This window comes from Otolemur garnettii, unplaced genomic scaffold, assembly GCF_000181295.1.
Source record: "Otolemur garnettii isolate 467f Iridium unplaced genomic scaffold, OtoGar3 scaffold00007, whole genome shotgun sequence".
NCBI lineage: Eukaryota > Metazoa > Chordata > Mammalia > Primates > Galagidae > Otolemur > Otolemur garnettii.
In genome coordinates this window covers 20,247,538-20,268,426 of record NW_003852402.1, presented here as the reverse complement: position 1 = coordinate 20,268,426, position 20,889 = coordinate 20,247,538, and the positions used below count along the sequence as shown (strand labels likewise).

Here is a 20,889-nt window from a genome sequence, read left to right as displayed (position 1 = left end):
AGGGCCCCCACTCTAATCCTCGTTTTAGTTTGATTACCTCTGTGATGACCCTATCTCCAAGGAAGTTCGCATCCTGAGGTATCAAGGGTTTAGGACTTCAACGTACATTCTTGACTTAGGACGGTTTGACTTATGATTTTTAGACTTTGATGATGCAAAAAAATGTGCTTTCAGCACAATGTTCAATAAACTGCATGAGATAGTCCTCACTTTTGCCTAACTGTGGGCTGATCGGTGTTCTGAGTGTGTTTAAGGTACGCGAGGCTATGCATTTTCAACTTAAGATGGGTTTACAGTATTTTTAACTCATGATGGGTTTATTGTGATGTAACCCCATCCCAGTGGAGGACCTACTGTATTAATTAGGTGGCGGGCAGGACACAATTCAACCTATAACACTGGATACAAACCCGGGTGGTCAGGTCAAGTTGTCTGCAGACCTCGCTCTGATAAGCATTGTGCGTTAACTGTTTCCTGATGTCACAAAATGATACCACCCTGCTGCCTTTAGATAAGGACAAATGTCAAGACCTAGAGCGTGGTCCTTGACTTCCAAATCACTCTTAGAGCTGCTGAACAGAAATCTACCCTCTAGAATTTCTTAAACTGGGAAAGTGCTCTGTGAAAATGTTTATCTAAGCGACTGGTTTCCAGCTTACTAGGCAATTTGGCATCGAGGACTTTTCTCATAAACATTTACAAATATTCTGCTCTGTAATGAAGTTAATCAGTAAACCACCTAACCTCTGGCCTCTTTCACTCCTTACCTAGTCTCATTTCCAGTCGCTGTGAATAAGCTGAGGATGGTAATGCAGTTTCAGGGGTTAGCAAATCCGATTCAAATTAGTCCTCAGCATAGCCGCACACCAACGGAATTTGTCACAGAGATGATGAGTGGGAAGTCTGCTAAAGGTAGGATGCTGGTCACAGGTGCTCTTGCTTGAGCTTATTTACATCTGGACGGAGGAAATCTGGGGAAACTTCTGTTGGAGATCAAAGAACAGATCTCTGTCAAAGACGGCTCAGTCGGACCCAATAGACTGGGGTGGGAGGCTGGGACGAGTGATTTTTATAGTGTTCTAAGTAGGTTATAGCAGTGGGATTAAATCTGTTTCCCCTAAAATTTGTCATGAGACAGTGTGTTGAATTAGCACCATTCTGTCAAGGCAAAGTTAGACAGTGTTAACATTGAAGTCAATGAAAAAAAAAAACCATTTTAACATACATGATTGAACACCGTGTTTTTAATACAGCAAGTCTTGGATCACAGTGGATCAGGAGATCTATTTAGTGGCCTGTGACCTGTACTAAAAACTGGAATAGAAAGGAAGTATCAGAGTACCTCTCCAGAAGTAAGGATAAGTGTTATTTTATGTGAATTTAGTTTTGGTTACATATATGTATTTAAGCGTGTACACAAGTCATGATATAAAATGTATTTTAAAGTATGGGTTGTGATAAAAAAATAATAAAAAGATATTGAGAGGCAGGAGGATCTCTTGAGCTCAAGAGGTTGCTGTGAGCTGTGACGCCACGGCATTCTACCAAGGGCAAAGAGTGAGACCCTGTCACAAAATAAATAAATAAATAAATGAAAGAGATTGAGAAACTGTAATTTAATGAACTAGTTTCACAGTAAGTCTCTCCCAGTAGTTTCTATGGCGAATCAGGTTAAGTAAAGAGTTGAGCTTTAGGTTCAGGCTATTTGTTTTCTGTGAATTAGAGCAGGTTGTAATTAAACTACAGTATAACATAAATACTATTTTAATATTTTTCTCAAAATAGACACTCACCTTTCACATTTTTAGCAAAAACATTCTAATCATGTTTGCAATAATAACTGTGAACGTATTTTTTGATCACAGACTTGGCAATGTACCATTTGTTTTAAAGGTGATGTTTAAAAGTGACTGAAATGGAAAATCATTTAGAAATGGAAATCAGTTGGAAGGCTGAGGAGAAAATTTTCCATTCACTTTACCAAACATGTCTTAAACAGTTACCATGGGTCAGGCATTCTTGTAGGTGCCAGGAATGAAAAGAAAGAAAATATAATCTAATATTTTCCCTGGAAGAGTTCACAGACTATGGCAATAACAAAAATGTATCAAATGGTTCAACTGTGTCAGGAATTATGCAGTTGACATTCTTTGCAATAGTTCATCTTTGTCATAAACCTGTCCCATAGATGTTGCATTATTCCAGTTTTGTAAAGACAGGAACAGAAGCTGAAAGGAAGATCAGTGCCTTCCTCAAGTTCATGTACCTAGCAAGTTGTGGGTGAATTGGATCCAGATTGTCTACTCCGTGGGGCACTCTCTGCTGAATCTCAGACTACCTCAAGTTTAGTGTGGAAGATAAGCCCATAAACAAATAAAAATGATTGTATGTGTTTCTGATAAGTGCTATAATGGAGGGTGTGGACAGAAGGTAGGAGAGATGAATTCCACCTGGGGGAACTGGGGTGAGCCTCACAGAGGAGGTGAGCAGCCGGCCAGGCAGGGAGAGGCACCGATGTCACCAGGCCTGGTACCAGGAGTGGCAAACAACTTCACAAATGAATCTGGGTCACGTAGTCAAGAAACCATGGATTAGGAAATAAAAGAAGGCAGAGAAGGTCATTTTTTCATTCACTTAAATTCAACAAATAGTCCTTAAACATTTACCACGGTCAGCATTGTGCCAGGGATAAAACGTTTGAGGTAACTGGGACCCTTTCTCAGAAGCACCAGATACCCATATGAGATCTTGGGAAAGTACTGTTGCCATTCCATGGATCTGATTCTCCCATCTGGGGGCACAGTGGTCCTAGTCACAAACTCATTACAGCCACAGTTGTCTAATATGGCAGTCACTAGCCACATGTGGTTATTTACCATTGAATGTTATTTAGAATTCAATAAAATTAAACATTCACTTCCTCAAGATCATTAGCCACCTTCCAAGGGTTCAATGTCAACATGTGGTTATAGCTACTGCTGTCTCGGTAGGTATAGGATCCTTCTGGCACCTCTAGAAACTTCTGTCCCTTCTAGAACCTTCTATCGCTTCTAGAACCTTCCCATGGATGGCACTCCTGTAGAGAATCTACTGACAGCTAGGGAACCTCAACCTAAAAGAATTTTTCTTTCTTTTTAAGGGTTCTCAAACTTCCTTGGAGTCTACCCATGTGTTCCCATTTATGAATTCTTAGTTCATCATTCTCTCATGGAGAATTCCTTGTCATAAAGGAATCTGTATTCTCTTTGACAGACAGATTCCAAAAAAGCATTGATAAAACAAATTTTAATAAAAATATTTTCCTTTTAAACTGCATTAAAATAGAAATAAGTTTACATTTTCAGAAAGTATACTTAATTAAAGTGGAACTCCTCCCCCCTGCACACTTTATCTATCAGAGAATTTTGTATTTGTATTTGTTTATTTGTTTGCTAGTTTTTGTCCTAGCCCTTGACATTCTACCCCCCCCCCCAAAAAAAAACTCATGCAAACAAGAGACTGGGTTTCTTTAGGACACACAACTTGTCTCTTAATGATGCTGAACTTACCCAAACTTCTCTACAACTGTATTTTATGCTCAGAACTACCTTAGGAGAAAGCAGGGCTGAGTGCTAATAGTCCCATTTTACAGAAGAATTTGAAGCATAAAGCATTAGGCAGTTGTCTGCGATCTACTGGTCAGTTAATGGTGTAAGTTGTTCTAGCCCAACCTTTTGGAGTACGTTGGCCATGTGGATTATTTGGTTGTAAGCTGCCTGACATTTACTACTCTGCAGAGATTTGGTGGGCATACCCGAAATACTAGAAGTGGAACTGCTTTGAGGATGGGAGCATTATTTAATATTATTGTGTGTGGTTCTCACATCATCACCATATTTTATAGTGTTAGCATAATGTCTATCTGTGAAAGGTTTCTATTTTAATCTAGATGATTCTAAGGACTGATATGATGTCAATGTAACCTGACTTGAATTGGGACTTCATGGTGTTTTTTGATGTTGAAAAGAATTGCGTTGTTTAAAAAATGCCCAGAGATGTTGAAATTGTCATGGAGGAGGAAAAACAACTATGAATCTCTGTATTATCTCATTCTTGGATTCTATAGGATCCAGATCCTATTGGTTGTTTGACCTTGAGACTTTTAGAACTTTTTCAAGGTCAAACAACCAGTAGAATCTGGATCTTGTAGAATCCAAGAATAAGATAATATAGAGATTCACAGTTGTTTTTACTTGACTGGTGGCAGAAAGAAACCGGGCTGCTGGGGGAAGTTGAAATTTAGACGCAAGTGAAGCTAATGCTTTTCATACGTATTAGTTCTTTTCAATCCTGTTCCTTTGATAAATATCTTTTACTCATGTCTGGTGATAAAATAGATCAAGATCTTATATTTTACCATTTCTTTCCTTCTTCATGTAATAATTGCATGTTTTTATTCTTCCACTTTGTAGTCATAAGGCAAAGCACCATTTCCAAAATTTTGTGTCTGTTAGATATACTGATTTAATGCTGGTTTCTTATGAGTAAGTCGGCATGCAAGAAAGGAAATTGGTTTTTGTACAGATACTGTATACTGTGTGCTCTGTCCATCATTTCCTGGGTCAAGCAGAAAGCATTCTTTTCAACAAACATTTACTATGTCTGGGCTCCTTTTGCCGTTGTAGAAAAGCCTTGAATTCTAATGTTCATGAACTTTTCGGTATATATTAGGGAGATTTAGATACAAAGAAGAACTAGAAGATCGTGTAGCAGAGAGTTTTCTCTTTACAGCTGAGCAAAGGAAGGCAGGGAGGGTAGGTAAGTTATGTTTTTTTTTTTCTTTTTTGAGACAGAGTCTCACTATGTAGCCCTCAGTGAAGTGTTGTGGCATCACAGCTCACGGCAACCTCAAACTCTTGGGCTTAAGCAATTCTCTTGCCTCAGCCTCCCAGGTAGTTAGGACTACAGGCGTCCGCCACACCACCTGGCTATTTTTTGTTGCAGTTGTCATTGTTGTTTAGCTGGCCGGGGCTGGGCTCGAACCAACCAGCCTCAGTGTATGTGGCTGGTGTCATAACCACTGAGCATGGTGCCCAGCCATAAGTCACAGTTTTAAATGCTAGGTGACTAGATTCAGAACCAGGATTCGCAGGGATGTACAGCTCTCGTCTCTTGGGAAAACCTCCCAGGAGAAGCATTACTTCAAGGAACATGTAGAGATGGGCAGAGGCTGGTGAGATGAAACTGTAGAAGGGAATGGCTGTGCTGTTCTCCAGGCTCAGCCCATGGGGAGAGTCCCCTGTCTGGAAGCAGCAAGGCACATTCAAGGAACAGGGAAGTTGGAATATGAAAAATGGCTGGAAAAGAAAATGAAGATAGAGTTAGTCAGAGCCTTGAGACCTTGTTATAGGGGAGTGAAGGCTGTGAATAGAGTAACAGACTCCAGTGCAGACTGAGGAAGAAGAGAAAGGCTTGGACTATCATGCTTTGGAAGCATCACCCATCTGAGATTATCCCACAGAGGAGCGATTTAGCAGCTGGGGTTTGAGGTCAGACTCTGGAAGTTCAAATCTCACCTATGTAGGTAGGTAAGACTAACGTTGTTTAACTCCTCTGTGCTTGAGGATATGTTTGTAAGTGGGGGATAATAATGTTACCTGCCTCATAGGATTTTGTGAGAAATAAATGAGGATGTGTCTGGTACCAGGAATTCCTCTATAAAGCAGCTGTTCTCAACCTGTGGGTCACGACCCCTTTGTAACAATGAAAATACATCCTGCATATCAGATAGTTACATTACGATTCCCAATAGTAGCAAAATTACAGTTATGAAGTAGCAACGAAAATAACTTTATGGTTGGGTTCTAGCATAACATGAGGAACTGTATTAAAGGGTCAAGGCATTAGGAAGGTAGAGAACCACTGCTATAAAGGTTTTCTGTCCCAAATAGTAACAGTAATAGTAACAATAATTGATAATAGTACATGTTGTGCATAAGGTTGTGTGCAATTTACTATGTTAAACTGTTTCAAATTGCACACAAACTTTAGGTCCACCCTGTATAATAATATCAACTATCCTTTGAGCACTGCAAAGAGCCTTCATTTAAACCAAAGGTTTTTCTAGAAGTTTGACACAAACTTATTTGACAATGGATCCTGACCTAAACAGATGTCAGATTAATTATGGTCTTTATTCCATGTCGTGTGAATAGTTTTATGTTTTGCTGTGGGACATCATTGCTGTGTTTGATTCTGGGTTCGGTCCCCACACTGTGCTAAGAGTGTTACATAATGCATACATAGCCCTGGACTCTATTCGAAAATCCAGAAAATTCTTAATTCTAAACACTATGACCCCAAGAGTTTCTTATGAAGAGCTAGGAATCTGTTTTATCACCTTCCAACCCAGAATAATCCTTGGGATAGATATTTTCATTTCAAACTTGCTGCTGTAAAAACTGACATCAATAGTTTGAGTTAATTAAGTTGCACTGTTCATAAGAGATGGAGGTGGAAGTTTGATTTAGGGTTGTCTGACAATGCTTTAAAGAATCAGGCATATTGGTATGTTCGAAACTCTCCTATTTATTTTTTGCTTTTTTTTCCTTTGTTATGAGGCAGAGTCTCACTTTGTTGCCCTTGGTAGAGTGTCATGGCATCATAGCTCACAACAACCTCAAACTCCTGGGCTCAAGTGATTCTCTTGCCTCATCCTTCCACTCTCCTATTTCTTATTCACATTTTTTTAGCGTTTTGCATCATTTTAATATTTATTTTTTTCCAAAGAGTCAAAGTTTCTGTTTCCAGGAAATAGAGGTATTTTTCATAACCTGGTAATAGTGTTCTAGTACCCAGAGTTTTTATAAATGAGGGACTTATTTAATGATAATGTAGAAATGATAATTATCATTCCTATTTTAACGTTAGCTATGATTTACCAAGTACTTTCTGTGTGTCAAACATTTAGCAAAGTGTCTGGCATGTGTTACCTCATATAATCCTTGTATCAACCCAGGGAGGTAGGGATTATTATTCCCTGTTTTACCTGGGAGGACAAGGTGGGAGGAATGCTTGAGCTCAGGAGTTTAAGACAGTCTGAGCAAGAGTGAGACTCTGTCTCTACTAAAAATAGAAAAACTACTGGGGGCGGGGTGAGGTAGTGGCAGGCACGTGTAGTTCTGGCTACTTTGGAGGCAGAGGCAAGAGGATTGCTTGAGCCTAGTTCAAGGCTGCAATGGACTGTGGGCCTGGGCACTCTAGCCCCAGTGACAGCGAGACTTCCTCTCAACAAACAAGCAAACCCCCCCAACACTTTTGCATTTTTGAGGATGAAAACTTTTATATTGTAGCTTTAATTTGGATTTAATTATTAGGAAGGATGAGTGCATTTTTGAATGTTTATAAAATACTTGTGTTTATATTTTTAAAAACTTCCCCTCCATGACCTTTATCCATGCTTTCTTATTGGCATGCAAGCGCTCTTTACATATTAATAACATGAATCTTTGGTCTGTGTACTATGCTGCAGATACTTTTCTGAGCTTGTCACCTGTCATTTAATTCTCCATCTCTATATAAGCTATTAAAAAGTCATTAATTTGTATATCATTAAATATTTCAGTCTTGTCTTAGAGCCCACATGCCTAACCATAATGCTAAACTGTAATTTCTAGAACGATGACATTAATTCCAGTTTTGTTGTCCCTTTCGTTCAGGTGTGCTCACAGAACAAGTGGCAGGTCCTCTGGCACAGAATCTGGAAGTGGAACCGTACTCCCAATACAACAGTGTGCAGTTTCCCCAAGTTCAACCCCAGGTCTCCTCCTCATCCTATTATTCCAACCTGAGTTTCTACCCACAACAGCCTGAAGAGTGGTACTCTCCTGGGATTTACGAACTCCGGCGAATGCCCCCTGAAGCTCTCTACCAGGCAGAGACTGAGATCGCAGAGATACCTGTAACTAAGAAGCCCCGAATGGGCACATCGGCAGGGAGAATAAAAGGGGATGAGCTGTGTGTTGTTTGTGGAGACAGAGCTTCTGGATACCATTATAATGCACTGACCTGTGAGGGGTGCAAAGGTAAGCTGCTTCAAAGGGCCAACTTTCCCCCTTGTTAACGTTTTACTCTATTGTTCGTTGAAATCCTTTGAACCAGATACTTCCCTTTTCCCAGATTACTTTCCACTTTTCCTCCCTGGTTTCTACCTCCCACCTTCGCTGGGCCAACCCTGTTAGAGTACTTAGCTAAGACATGAGTAACCTTTTTTCTACTCACACCTGCATGCATAGTCAAAAGGAATTTATTAACTTTAATTATGTGTGGGTTCTGCTTGTTTTTGTTATTATTTTAAAGAGAAAAAGAGACTGTTGAACTCTTTTACAATGAAGTTCAAGAAGAAGAGAAATGGGCTCGGCGCCTATAGCTCAACCGGCTAAGGCGCCAGCCACGTACACCTAAGGTGGCGGGTTCGAATCCCCAGCCCGGACCCGCCAAACAACAATGATGGCTGCAACCAAAAAATAGCCGGGCGTTGTGGCGGGCGCCTGTGGTCCCAGCTACTTGGGAGGCGGAGGCAAGAGACTCGCTTGAGCCCAGGAGTTGGAGGTTGCTGTGAGCTGTAATGCCACGGCATTCTACCCAGGGGGACAGCTTGAGGCTCTGTCTCAAAAAAAAAAAAAAAAAAAAAAAGAAGAAGAGAAATGTATTTAATAGATATTTTTAAATATATTTTCATGTACTCCAGTTCATTGAGAAAGAGGTAGAGGAAGAAAACATAGGGAAAGAAAAGAAATAATAATAGTTTATACGCAGTGAATATTTTAATTAACAGGATCATAGAGCTGGGACAGATGCTACAGGGGAGTCATAAAGAAATTACAATTCATCGAGAATGGATAAAATGTAACACATGAAATATGAAAATGACTCCAGGCAAAGTCCGATGAGAGGACTCTTCCCATGTGGGCATAGATGACATGTTTGGAAAACCCCAGAGGAAAGAACACAACAGACTAATAGGTTTATCTATTTATTGTGGCATTTATTCATTCAACAAATATTTCTAGAACATTTACCTTGCTTTGGGCTCTCTGCTAGCTTCATAAGCTGAATCCGAACGGTCTCTTGAGCAGAGTCTGTTGTCTGATGTGCCAAATTGGACTTCCCAGATGCCAACGATTGCTACAAAAATAAACAGAGGACCTAGCCACATAAAAATGGCTCAAGGACACGTTAAATTTTTGAAAGTTCAAATAATCAGATTGTGTAAAACCATGCTTTGGTCACTTCTTAAAAACTGGGGGTGGTATTATGAGACTTTTTAAAATAAATAAGTACCAATATGCCAACTTTAAAAACTAAAACTGATCTGTAAGGAAATGTTAAAATATCTCATTTATGGCCTTTGAAATATCCTTGACCATTTTTTGAGAGTCAAGTTCGTATAAGTAAATGAACTTATAAATTCACTGAAGTCACAGATCAGGTCTTCTCTACCTCTGTTACTAACCATAGCACCTAGCACAGTGCCAGGTACATAGTAAGTATGGGACAAATGTCTTTTGAATGACATGATAAAAATCCATGTTCATTGATGGGACTTAGCCAATACATATAAAGCTCTATGTTATATGTCAAAAGTTTTACATACTTAATTCTCCAATTCCAAATGATAAAAAGTAAACATACCTTTGAACCCCTATATCAAGTGACAATCTTTTTTGACCTGGCAGAGTTATGGAGAGGGAGATCTGCTTATGTTACAGATGAAAAGGAAAAATGGGGGTTGGAATAAAGCGGGAAAGAATTGTTCATTGGCTGGAAAACCAAAATAGTTTCCAAATCACAAGCTTGATAGTTGGATTTAAATAACTAACAATAAAAGTAGGTCCAGGAACCAACTGCCAACCTACAGAAAAGGTGAACTAACTTTGTGTAGTGAAAAAGTGATGGAGGGCACAGAATCAGGACTGAAAGATGGAGCTTCTAGGGTGGCATGTTTGGGGGCTTAATTCAAGAACGAATTTTCCAACATTAACACAAATTGTTCCAACAATGAGATTGGCTTCCTGCCTCAGGTGATAATGAACTTATCATCATTTTAGGAATTCAGAAAGAAGACAGATGAATAGACTTGGGTCCTCAAATAAGAAATTTCTGTGTTCTATAGGAAATTAAATAAGCTGGCTCGAGGTCCTGCGAATGCTCTAAATCTGTAGTTCCATTTTTTATGATAGTCTAATTATTTCAGGTCTAAGTGTCTTGTCTTCTGACCAGATTTGTAAATGTCACAAATTGCAAAATGTCTATAATGGATGTAACCCCTCTTATTAAGATGAATTGATGAAGAGGAAAGATAGACTAGGGTTTCTAAACCTTGACACCATTGACAGTTTAGGCTGAATAAATTTTTGTTGTGACATTGCTATATGTCACCTGGGGGGCACAATCACCCCAGTTGAGAACCACTGAGGGAGACAATTCAGTTAAAAGTACCACTACAACATGGAGTTTCTCAAATTTGATTTATATACAGTGCTTTCTTGAAGGAAACTTACTTGGATGCCTATAATGTTGACCTAAATTGCTTTCATCAAATTACTGATGCTCTTTTCTGTACAACAACAACAACAACAAAAAAAAAAAGTTTAAAAAATCTACAAAATTCAATACTAAAAAAGCCTGCAAAACAAATAAAATAATCAGGTATATTAGATTGAGTGTTTTGTCACTCAAAATGTTACTAACTCCCAGTTCTTTTGAGTTCAGGATACCCACATGTCGTATGAAGCCTCAATTCTCCCTGTGTTTTTCTCTGTTTAAACAATTGATTCATCCAAACCTTGGTTCGTCCAGTACCCCATCTGTCCGTCCCTGAGCTGGGTACATCTTGTGCATATTAAGTTTACCTTTGCTATTTTCTCATAGCTCTTGACAAATAAATCATGCCTCTTGCAGTTAATAAGATCATGGGCATAAATAAAAATGAGGGTAATTAGTTTGAATGTCAGTATAAGATGGTCTTAAAGATAATCCAGACACTGCCATAAAATAAAATTGTAAGATTCAGCTTAACGTGGGTAAAGGGCCTAGAAAAAACTGTGACACATAGTCAAAACCCAGTAAATGACCGTTATTATTGTTATGGTCCTAAAATCTATTTACATAGAGTGTAGAGGCAATGTGACTGTTTTCTGCTTGTTTTGATGAATGCTGATGCCCAGCACATCATCAAGCATTTGGCAAGACATATTTGACATTGATTTAAATTACCAAAGCCACTTTGCTTTGTCTGTGTAGATCAGTGCTACTCAATCTGTAGTCCCTGGACAAGCAGTATCAGCATCAGTGGAAAATTTCTAGGAAATACAAACTTGGGGGGGGGGGGTGTTACCCCGGACCTACTGAATCAGAATTTCTGAGAATGGATGAGGCTTAAGAGTCATTGATTTTGCAAGCCCTCATGCTAAAATTTAAAAACTAGTCATGTAAATCATATCTAAAAGGCACCTGACAGCACTCATCAGGGCCAAGCAGGTTGGTTGTGTGTTGTGACTGTGAAACCAACAAGATGGGAACAGGAAATGCTGCTTTCCATGAAGTCATCAAAAGAATGACTCAATAGATAAAAATGTAGACCTGGAAAGACACAAAGCCTGATCAAGTCATGCTTCCTCCTTGGAGAAAGAGAAACATGACCATGCATAGTTTATTCTGAAAATCCAATTCGAAAGAAAAGTCTCAATACATATAGTTTCGAACCTACAAATTTCAGTGCCAGTGACATGCTAATTCTTTTTCTTTCTTTCTTTTTTTTTTTTTGAGACAGAGTCTTACTCTGTTGCCTAAGCTAGAGTGCCATTGCATCATCATAGCTCACAGCAACCTCAAACTCTTGGGCTCAAGCAATCCTCCTGCTTCAGCCTCTCAAGTAGATGAGCCTACAGGTACCCACCACAAAGCCTGGCTAGCTTTTCTATTTTTAGCAGAGACAGGGTCTCACTCTTGTTCAGGATGGTCTTAAACTCCTGAGCTCAAGCATTCTACCCACCTTGGCCTCCCAGAGTGCTAGAATTACAGGCAGGAGCCACTGCACCCAGCTATGGCATGCTAATTCTTAGGGTAGGCATTCTACAAACATTCTCTCAGGTTTTTATGACAACTGGGGAAAGTAGGTATTATTGTGCTTATTTTGTAGGTGAGGAATAAACACATTTCAAAAAGAAGCTGAGATTTAGAAAGGCCAGTCCCAATAGCTTAGGTGATATATTTACTATACTTTAGTAGTAAAGTTATTAATTCTCATACTGTATGCCCATTTTATTTTATTTATTTTTCTGGAACAGAGTCTCACTCTGTTGCCCAGGTTGGATGACAGTGGAACAATCAGAGCTCACTGCAGTCTTGAACTCCTGGGCTCAAGTGATCCTCCTGCCTCAGCCTCTTGAGTAGCTGGTACTACAGGCACATCCCACCATATCTGGCTAATTAAAAAAAAATTATTTTTGTAGAGTTGGGGTCTCACTCTGTTGTCCAGGCTGATCTCAAATTCCTGGCCTCAACTGATCCTTCTACCTCTGTCTCCCAAAGTGCTGGGATTATAGGTGTGAGCCACTGTGCCCAACCTTGTGTTTTTTAATTTGAGATAGACAACTAACAATTGTACATATTTATGGGGTACAACATGTTTTGATATGTGTATACATTGTATAATGACCAAATCAGGGTAATTAGCATACCTATTACCTTAAATACTTACCGTCTCTTTATAATGAGAATATTCAAAAACTTCTAGCTATTTTGAAATATACAATATATTATTACTAACTGTATTCACCCTACTCTGCAACAGAACATCAGAAATTACTCCTCCTATATAACTATAACTTGGTACCCATTGCCTAATCTGTCACTGTCCCTACCTCCCCTATATCCTTATCCTTTCATAACTGCCATTTTACACTCTGCTTCTATCAGAGCAACTTTTTAGATTCCACATATGAGTGAGATTATGCATTAATGATATTTGTGTTCCTGTGCTTGGCTTTTTTCACTTGCCATAATGTTCCCCAGGTTTGTCCATCTTCTCACAAATGCCAGGATTTCCTTCTTTTTTATGGCTGTATAGTATTCCACTGTGCACATATAACACATTTTTAAAATCTGGTCATGCCAATGAACATTTAGGTTGATCCATATCTTTATTATTATAAATAGTGCTGCTTTCAACATCGGAGTGCAGATATCTCTTTGACATACTAATTTCACCTTTTGGAGATATACCCAGTAGTGAAGTTGCTGGTTTATTTTTAATTTTTTAGGAAATATTATACCATTATCCATAATGGCTCTACTAATTTATACTCTCACCAGCAGTACATAAGGGTTCCCTTTTCTCAAAATCCTTGTCAACATTTGCTATCTTTTGACTTTTTTTTTGATAGTAGGCATTCCAGATAGAGTGAGGTGACATTCATTGTAGTTTTGATTTACATTTTCCTGCTGATTAGTAATGTTGAGCACCTCATGCCTATTTCATAGAGGAAGAAACTGAAGCAAAGAGATTAATCAACTCACCTAAGACTTTGCCATTTATAAGAGGGTGGAGCTTCAAAACTATAGCCTATAAATCTAAGTCCAGCGTCCATATGACCGACCAATAGCATACAATGCCTTTTATTGCTTGCCCACTAAGCAATCATTCTACTCCTGAGCTATTTGCTAAAGACTAATATTGACTTATTCTGTGGCCCAAAGAAGAAAATCAAGAGCTATATTTAGGTATTAAGGTATCAGTAGCCACAGGAATAACTCCTAAGGTCAGTATCTTGGGTGGCCCACCTCTTTAGAAGTGAACTGTAGCCAAACTTGGTTCACCTGAGAAGAATTCTGGGGGCATGGCAGGGTGAATAGAGTGAGACCAGTGGGCCAAGGACAGCCCAACCTTCAAGTCAGGCAGGGGTGGAGAAGACCAGAAAGGACCTTGGTTAGAAGTTGGAGATATGACTTCTTCTACCTGGGAAGCACAGGGTCACAGGAGAGAAGGTGACAGAGAAAGTAGTCAGAAGATAACAGATCTTTGGGGAAGTTTAGGAAGAAGAGGGTGGATTTGGTCAAAAATCCATTTTTAAAAGCAGAGAAATGCAGTTTTCCCATTGATTTTGAATTGAGACTTTGCCTTCGTGGTGTCAGCAGAAGGACAGACACATAAGGGAGGGGATGAAATGGAGCCAGGCAGGCTAGCCCAGAGGTTAGCACTTTTTTCTGTAAGGAGCCAGAGAGTAAATAGTTTAGCCTTTATACCACGGCAGCCTCTGTTGCAACTACTCAATGCCGCAGCAGTGCAAAGACAGCCACACACTGAACGGGCCACTTACAAAATTACTTTCCTTAAAAAACTAGCCAGGAAAAGAAAAAAACAGGCAATGGACTGGCTGTAGTTTATTGACCCCTGTTTTTAACCAAAGGCTCTTGAGGGTTCACACGCAAATTAACTTGCAGCTTGTGTATGAAGGAGCACAGCACTCAGCCCACAGCCTGTATGTGTAACAAATACAACCTTAACTTAATTCAATCTCAAAGCCTGGTGGAAACTATTTTATTCAATTCAGCATTATTCCACTCACCCCTGCCAGACTTTTTCTGGGATTTTTGTCTAAGCACTGGGATTAACATATATTGTGCGGACTTGGGGGCGGGGGAGCTCAGGTCCCCACAGCAGCTGACACAGTCTGGCAACTATTGGGCTGTTTTCCTATCTGGTCGTCAGGCACCAGTGGGAAAGGTCTCTGGGGTCCTGAGCTCCCTCCTGGCCCTGTGTAACCGCTTCACTCTGCTTAGGTGTGTGGGTTCCTAGTGTTGCTCCAGTATTGTGCTAGATAGAACATCTGGCTGCCCAGAGAAACCATACAGCGTGTTGATCTGCTCTATGACATGCTGGGTGCTGGGAACCCCACGGGAATCCTCATCTCCACCCAGGAAAGGATGCAAGAATCCCTCTGTTCTAGGATCCCAAGTGACATGGAGTTTCTATTGTCTCTCAACCCAACCATCATATGGCATAGGGGGATAGGAGGGACAGAGCTGGGGACCTTTCTTCTGTGTCTAACATGTCTTAGCTCTTTAATTGACTTCATCTTTAATTGTCTGCTGCCTCCCACCTTGGAGAAATTTTATCTAGTCTTTGGGATTTGGGGGATTGGGCTTCAGTCAGCCAATACATAACAGGCTCCTTTGTGCACTTTATGTGCTCTCTCAGGAAACCAAATGAAAATTGTCCTAGCATAGTAAATGGAGAAAGGGGAGAGGGCAGCAGCACTGAATGGGATGGAGTACGTGTGAAAGAATGGGTGTTCCACGCCAGGCTGGTCTTGGGAGAGCCAACTCTGTCCCCCGCCCACCCTCATCTCTTAGAGATCCGTGCTCAGCAGATGCAAAGCAAATTTCACTCTGTAACTTTCCATTAAAGGGAGCGTGGGCTTTGGGCTCTGACAAGCACACATTGAATTTAGGCTGTTTACTTTTTGGCTGAATGGCAAGTTACTTAATATTTACCAGTGAGAGTTCAGTGAAATGAAACAGAAACCATCATTTCAAGCAGAAAGCAATTGATACAGAAGTCAGAAGAGTCTGAGTAACAGGTTCTATGCTGGGCCTCCAGGGGATGCTCAATGCCACAATGCAGAACTGGCCTGCCAGGACAGTTGCTATTCTGCAGCAACCAAGAAAAAAGGGACTCAGGAAGCCACCACAAAACCATTGACTCCAGGAAGACACTACCCCACCTGACAACTAGGTATCAGTAAGCTGCCTGCACTGCCATCAGTGGCTCCAGAGGATAGCTGGCCTGCTGCTTCTCAGTACCTTTATAAAGCTAGGAAGTGGAAACCAGGCTGCCACCACAGCGAAACTCCACCATCCTGCTTGCCAGCAGAAATAATAGAAGCAGCAGATGCACAGCTCCAGACTCATGTCCCCCTTTCTAGATGTCTTAAATCAGATCTACCATGTTAGCTGCAAGGGAGTCAGGGACAGGTTGTGTTCTCTTCTCTTGCCTCTGTGATATAGAATGTGTACTCAATTAGAAGGAGGGTGAATGGATATAAAGCTAACCAATCCTTGGTCTATGCGATACTTTGCTTTTCTGAGCCTCCAATCTGCAAATTTGGAATATTACTTATTTCACAGAGTCTTTGTGAAGATGAAATAAGATTATCATATGTAAAGATCTTACCAGCTCTCTTGCTTTAGGAATTCACTGCAGATTTGTCACACCTGTGATATTTAAAGCAACTGAAAAAGAAAAGAAGTTTTCAAAAACTTTAGAAACAAAACAAAGAACATCATTAAACTTCCCGATTTCATTGGTCTCTCTATCTGGTTCCTTTGGAAGTAATTTGTCCAAATGTTTTTATTTCTCAAAAACATCTATAGCATCAATGACAGAAATTGCAGTTTTTAATTTTTTTTAAGGTGATACCTGCAGAGCACAAGCATAACACAGTGACAATGACTGCCATCTGCTCGGCATTAGATCGAATCAAGAGCTTTCTTTCCCCCTCAGTTATTGGTGTAGCATATGGAAATGTGCTAATGTCTGAATGAATTTTGATTCACACTTCAACCCCCAACCAACAATACTGATTTGTATCTAACTGAAAATTTCAAATGGCTGTATTTCCAAATAGGTCAGTGTCTTGTCACGTTCATTTTGGTGCCAGGAGAGTCTACATATATCAGAAAGAGATTGAATTCTTAAAAGGCACTGTCTGAGTAAATGGGTGCCCCTACTGTCCTTTTGAATATATTTTTAAGTAAGATAGTGAACCAGCATTGTGCTGAGCTCTGAAGTTATAGGAAAGCTTCCAAAATTATTGAGACTTATTCTGGTATAGAGCAGAGGCAGTGTTTCCTAAGAAGCCTTTGTTTATATTTGTAAAACCTGAGGAGCCCTAATCCACAGACAAATTTATTAAAATTCTATTTGAGATCAAGGAAAGTCTGGTTTTTATAAAATTTAAGAATGATTCTAATGAACTCTGTAGGTCAAATTATCTTAGAGAATGACATAAGGTGGGGTTCCAAACTATTTCACGGCACTGGGAACCTTTTGTGGTAAGTATTATAATAGTATGAAAATCATGGGAAGAGGAGGACTCAAGACAATTTATATTCCAATCCCAGCTGATTCTCTTCCCAGCTGTCTTACATTACTTAATCTCTTTGATCTTTAAACTCCTCACCTGTGTGAAATGAGGTTACTAATGAGGATGGTGAGGAGCAGGACTTCGTGTCCTGATAATGGTGATGATAATGTTGCTGGTGATGGTGACGGTGATGGTGACAATGACAGATAACCTATATCAAGTGATTACTACCTGCAGGCTTTATGTTGCCAACTCATTCAATCCTCATGACAATCCTTTAAGGTAGGTATCTACTGGTTGTCACGAGGCTTGAATAAAGTAATTCGAGTAAAGCAATTTAAACACCTCTTCCCAGTGGCAAACCCTCAATAAATTCTTGCTGTTATCAATATTATCAGTGGGTTGATGTGAAGAGAAAAAAGTGAGACATTGTTTTTAAAAAACTCAGCTCTGTCCTTGTTATATATAATTACATGCTCAATAAACATCAACCATCATTTTTGATTTATTATTATAATTATAACAATTTGGGTCATATGCTGTCTACTAAACCTTCCTTATTCCTGTTAATTAATTAATTAAATTCTTTATTCAGCAAATTTTAAGTAACAATGTATCTGCCAGGTACTAGTCTAATAGGAGATACAGTGGTGAGCAAAACAGAAAAAATTCTTGCCCTCATAGTCAATATTTTAAAGGAAAAGCAAGAAAACAGTTTATGTAATTTAATTAAGTAGATGAAAAACGGAAAATAGTGATGCAAACAAAAAATAAAAATAAAATGGATAAAATAGTATCTGGGCGCAGGCGCCAGCTGGGAAACCGGCGTGTGCATGCGCGGGGGTGCGCTAGGGCCACGCAGTTTCCCAGCTCCCATGTGTGGGAAGATGGCGGAGGTGGTGCCCAAGTCGGTGCTTTTCTGCATGTAGGTAACATTGCGCGGTCACCCATTGCAGACTCTGTTTTCAGGAAACTTGTAACTGATCAAAATGTTTCAGAGAATTGGAGGATAGACAGCGCTGCGACATCAGGGTGTGAGCTAGGGAACCCTCCTGACTACTGGGGCCAGAGCTGCATGAGGAGATGCGGCTTTCGCGTGAACCACATTGCCTGGCAAATTACCAAAAGATGTCGTCACATTTGATTATATACTGGATATGGATGAAAGCAACCTGAGAGATTTGAATAGAAAAAGTAATCGAGGTAGAAACTGCAAAGCTAAACTTGAACTACTTAAGAGCTATGATCCACAAAAAAATCATCGAAGATTCCTACTATGAGAATGACTCCAACTTGGAGAAGGTGTGTCAACAATGTGTCAGGTGCTGCAGGGTATTCCGGGAGAAGGCCCACGGAGGCTGGGGCTGCAGGGCTGCAGCTGACAGCACCTGGACCCCCGAGGCTCTGCCTGTGTCAGTCCGAGGGCACAGGAGCAGGGAGTCCGTAACGCCAGCTCTTTCTTTGGTTGGCTTCTGTTTCTTAACTTAAAAAATAATTGCAGAATGAAATCGGTTGTGTTTGGCAGAAGAATAAATGAAAATCTATGATTCAGACAGTTTATGGGGGTTAGTAAGCATTTGTGGATTACTTGAACCTCTCACTTTGCCCCTATTACAAAATTAGTGGAGGAAATACGATATAGAACGATAGAGTAAAACACGATGACGTCAGACCCCACCTGAAGGCCCAGGTCAGCACCTGAGCCTCTTGAGACTTGGAGAACCTGGTCTACCTCTTGAGTAAGTTGATGTGGATAGCTGGATGGACAGTGCCCTCTGCCCCCCGGGGCCACCTCTTTCTCTCTCTCTGCCCCAGGCCTCTTATTGAGTGACCGTAGCTCCCTCTGGGGGAACTAAAAGTCTAGATTAGAAGTGTTTTAATTCACACACACCCATAGTGCACACTTGTACATTTAAAATATAACAAAGAGAAAGATTTGGTGGAAGCAATCTTTGGTACCTTTAAAACTTCTGATTTTTGTCTACTTTATTTCCTGAAGAGGTCAGTTCCTTTGCTTTCATTTGAACTACTTTGGCTCTTCAAGCTTAATTATATCTAGAAAGGGGGACACTTGTATGCTGGTTTCATCTGTGGTCAGTTGAGGAGCTTAACTTTCTTTTTTTTGATGCATGTGTAACCCAGATGTCGAATGTAAATTGGTTTAGTTGGGAAAAAATGATTTAAAATGTTGGGAAAAATTCAATGATATTGGCGTGCATAAATATTGGTATGTTAGTAAGTATTCGTTCATCAGCATTTCATAAGTCTATAGCAAATATAGGTAATTTCTGTGTACTTTAAGATAATCCCAAATTCATATGGATATGTCAGAAAAGATTGTCTTCTTAATAAACTGGGGAGTTATAAAAATACAACTAAGATATAAAAGAAAATAGTATCTAAAAGATTATACAGAAAAATACAATAGTAAAAGGATGATTTCCAGTAGGTGCAAGTTGATATTTCAGATAAATGTACTATAAGCAGCGAGGCAAGACAATATAAAACTAGGTAAACAACAAAAAAAGACAATATAAAAACTTGATTTAAACAACAAAAGGTTCAAAGCAAATATATGAGCAATATGCAAATACGTAAGTGGTAACTAAAAGAAAATTCCTGAATCATAAATTATTAAATGAGAAGAGTGAAGAAAAAATGAAAATAGGCATCTAAGCAGGAATAGAGAATAAGGGTTTAACCTCACAGAGCAAACTAATTAATGGGGCCCAGGCAGCTACAAGCAGCCGTTAATACCTCACATGGCTGGAGTTCTGCTGGGGACCTAGAGTGGCCCAGGGAGGATGTGGTGAGCAGGCTGTGGTCAGTGCAATCCACCAGCTCTTGGGAGTTTGCCCACTTTGGAGTCTAAATGCCAAGCTCCAGCAGAGCATTGTGATCCTGTCCTTGTTCTAGCAGACCCCCAGTAGTGGACTTTTGCTTTCTAGCCCTTTAGACTGCCTCATGACTTAAGACACATGTTTTCAGAGCAAGGAGTGCTGTGATTACAAATTCAAATGGTAAGAAGGGACTATCATGGGAAAACAGCCCTATGCCTACCTCTCGCTTGCTCCGCAGAGGCAGCCAATAATCACTTAGGTGTTTTCGTGGGTTTTTTTTTTTTGCCTTTGTAGTTTTCTTTTTCTTTTCTTCTTGTTTTTTGTCATTTGGATTGTTTTTGTTTGTTTTTGCAGAATTGTCTTCTGCTCCCCACAAACAGGAAGACAGAGAAGGCCTAGGTAGGGAGGGAGAAATACCCCCGGAGGGAGTACAGCTTTCCAGTCTCTGCAGTTTCTAGGTGTTGAGGTGGAAGGCTTGTGGGTGGGGAGAGGACCTTTCTCTCCCCTTGTCTCCCTGAGGCTCTGGGCAGTCCTTTAAAGCTTAAACTCAATAGTTTTGGAGGTAATGCTCTCAAGAGCCTGGGAGGCTCCGTGATTCATTTCTGGAGCAGTTTGCATACCTCCATCTTCCACTACACAGAGTCCTCCCCACTCCCTGCACAGCTGTGTACACAGAAGCACGTGGTTCTTGTACAGTCTCTGGAGTCTGAAGGAGCTCCATGCCCTCTTATCAACCATCTGCATGGCTATTGCTTTCCCAGTAAGGGTGTGCCAGGTCAGTTTCATCACAGCCTGGGTACCCTTGCCAATGGTCTTGATGAGCCAGTAGTTGTCAATATGGATTTTTGCCTCAGCAGAAATGCCCAAGAGGCCTCTCAATGGATTGAACTTACTGTTAGGCTTGGAGTCCAGGTGTCTCA

The 20,889-nt window shown here is 40.2% G+C and overlaps 1 protein-coding gene and 1 pseudogene across 6 annotated transcripts in view; both read left to right on the top strand.

The window, feature by feature from the left end:
* NR1H4 (nuclear receptor subfamily 1 group H member 4) overlaps positions 1-20,889 on the top strand; it is a 75,568-nt gene that overhangs the window by 24,814 nt on the left and 29,865 nt on the right. For 4 of the 6 annotated variants that reach the window (XM_012801244.2, XM_003783315.3, XM_012801243.2 and 1 more), the window contains exon 3: positions 7,698-8,063. In XM_012801244.2, coding sequence (XP_012656698.1) covers positions 7,698-8,063 — 366 coding nt within the window. Of the gene's footprint in view, positions 1-640; positions 913-7,697; positions 8,064-20,889 lie in introns of those variants that run through there. The other 2 variants (XM_012801242.2, XM_003783314.3) reach the window with 2 other exon arrangements.
* Positions 13,219-19,063, top strand: LOC111722999 (annotated as a pseudogene).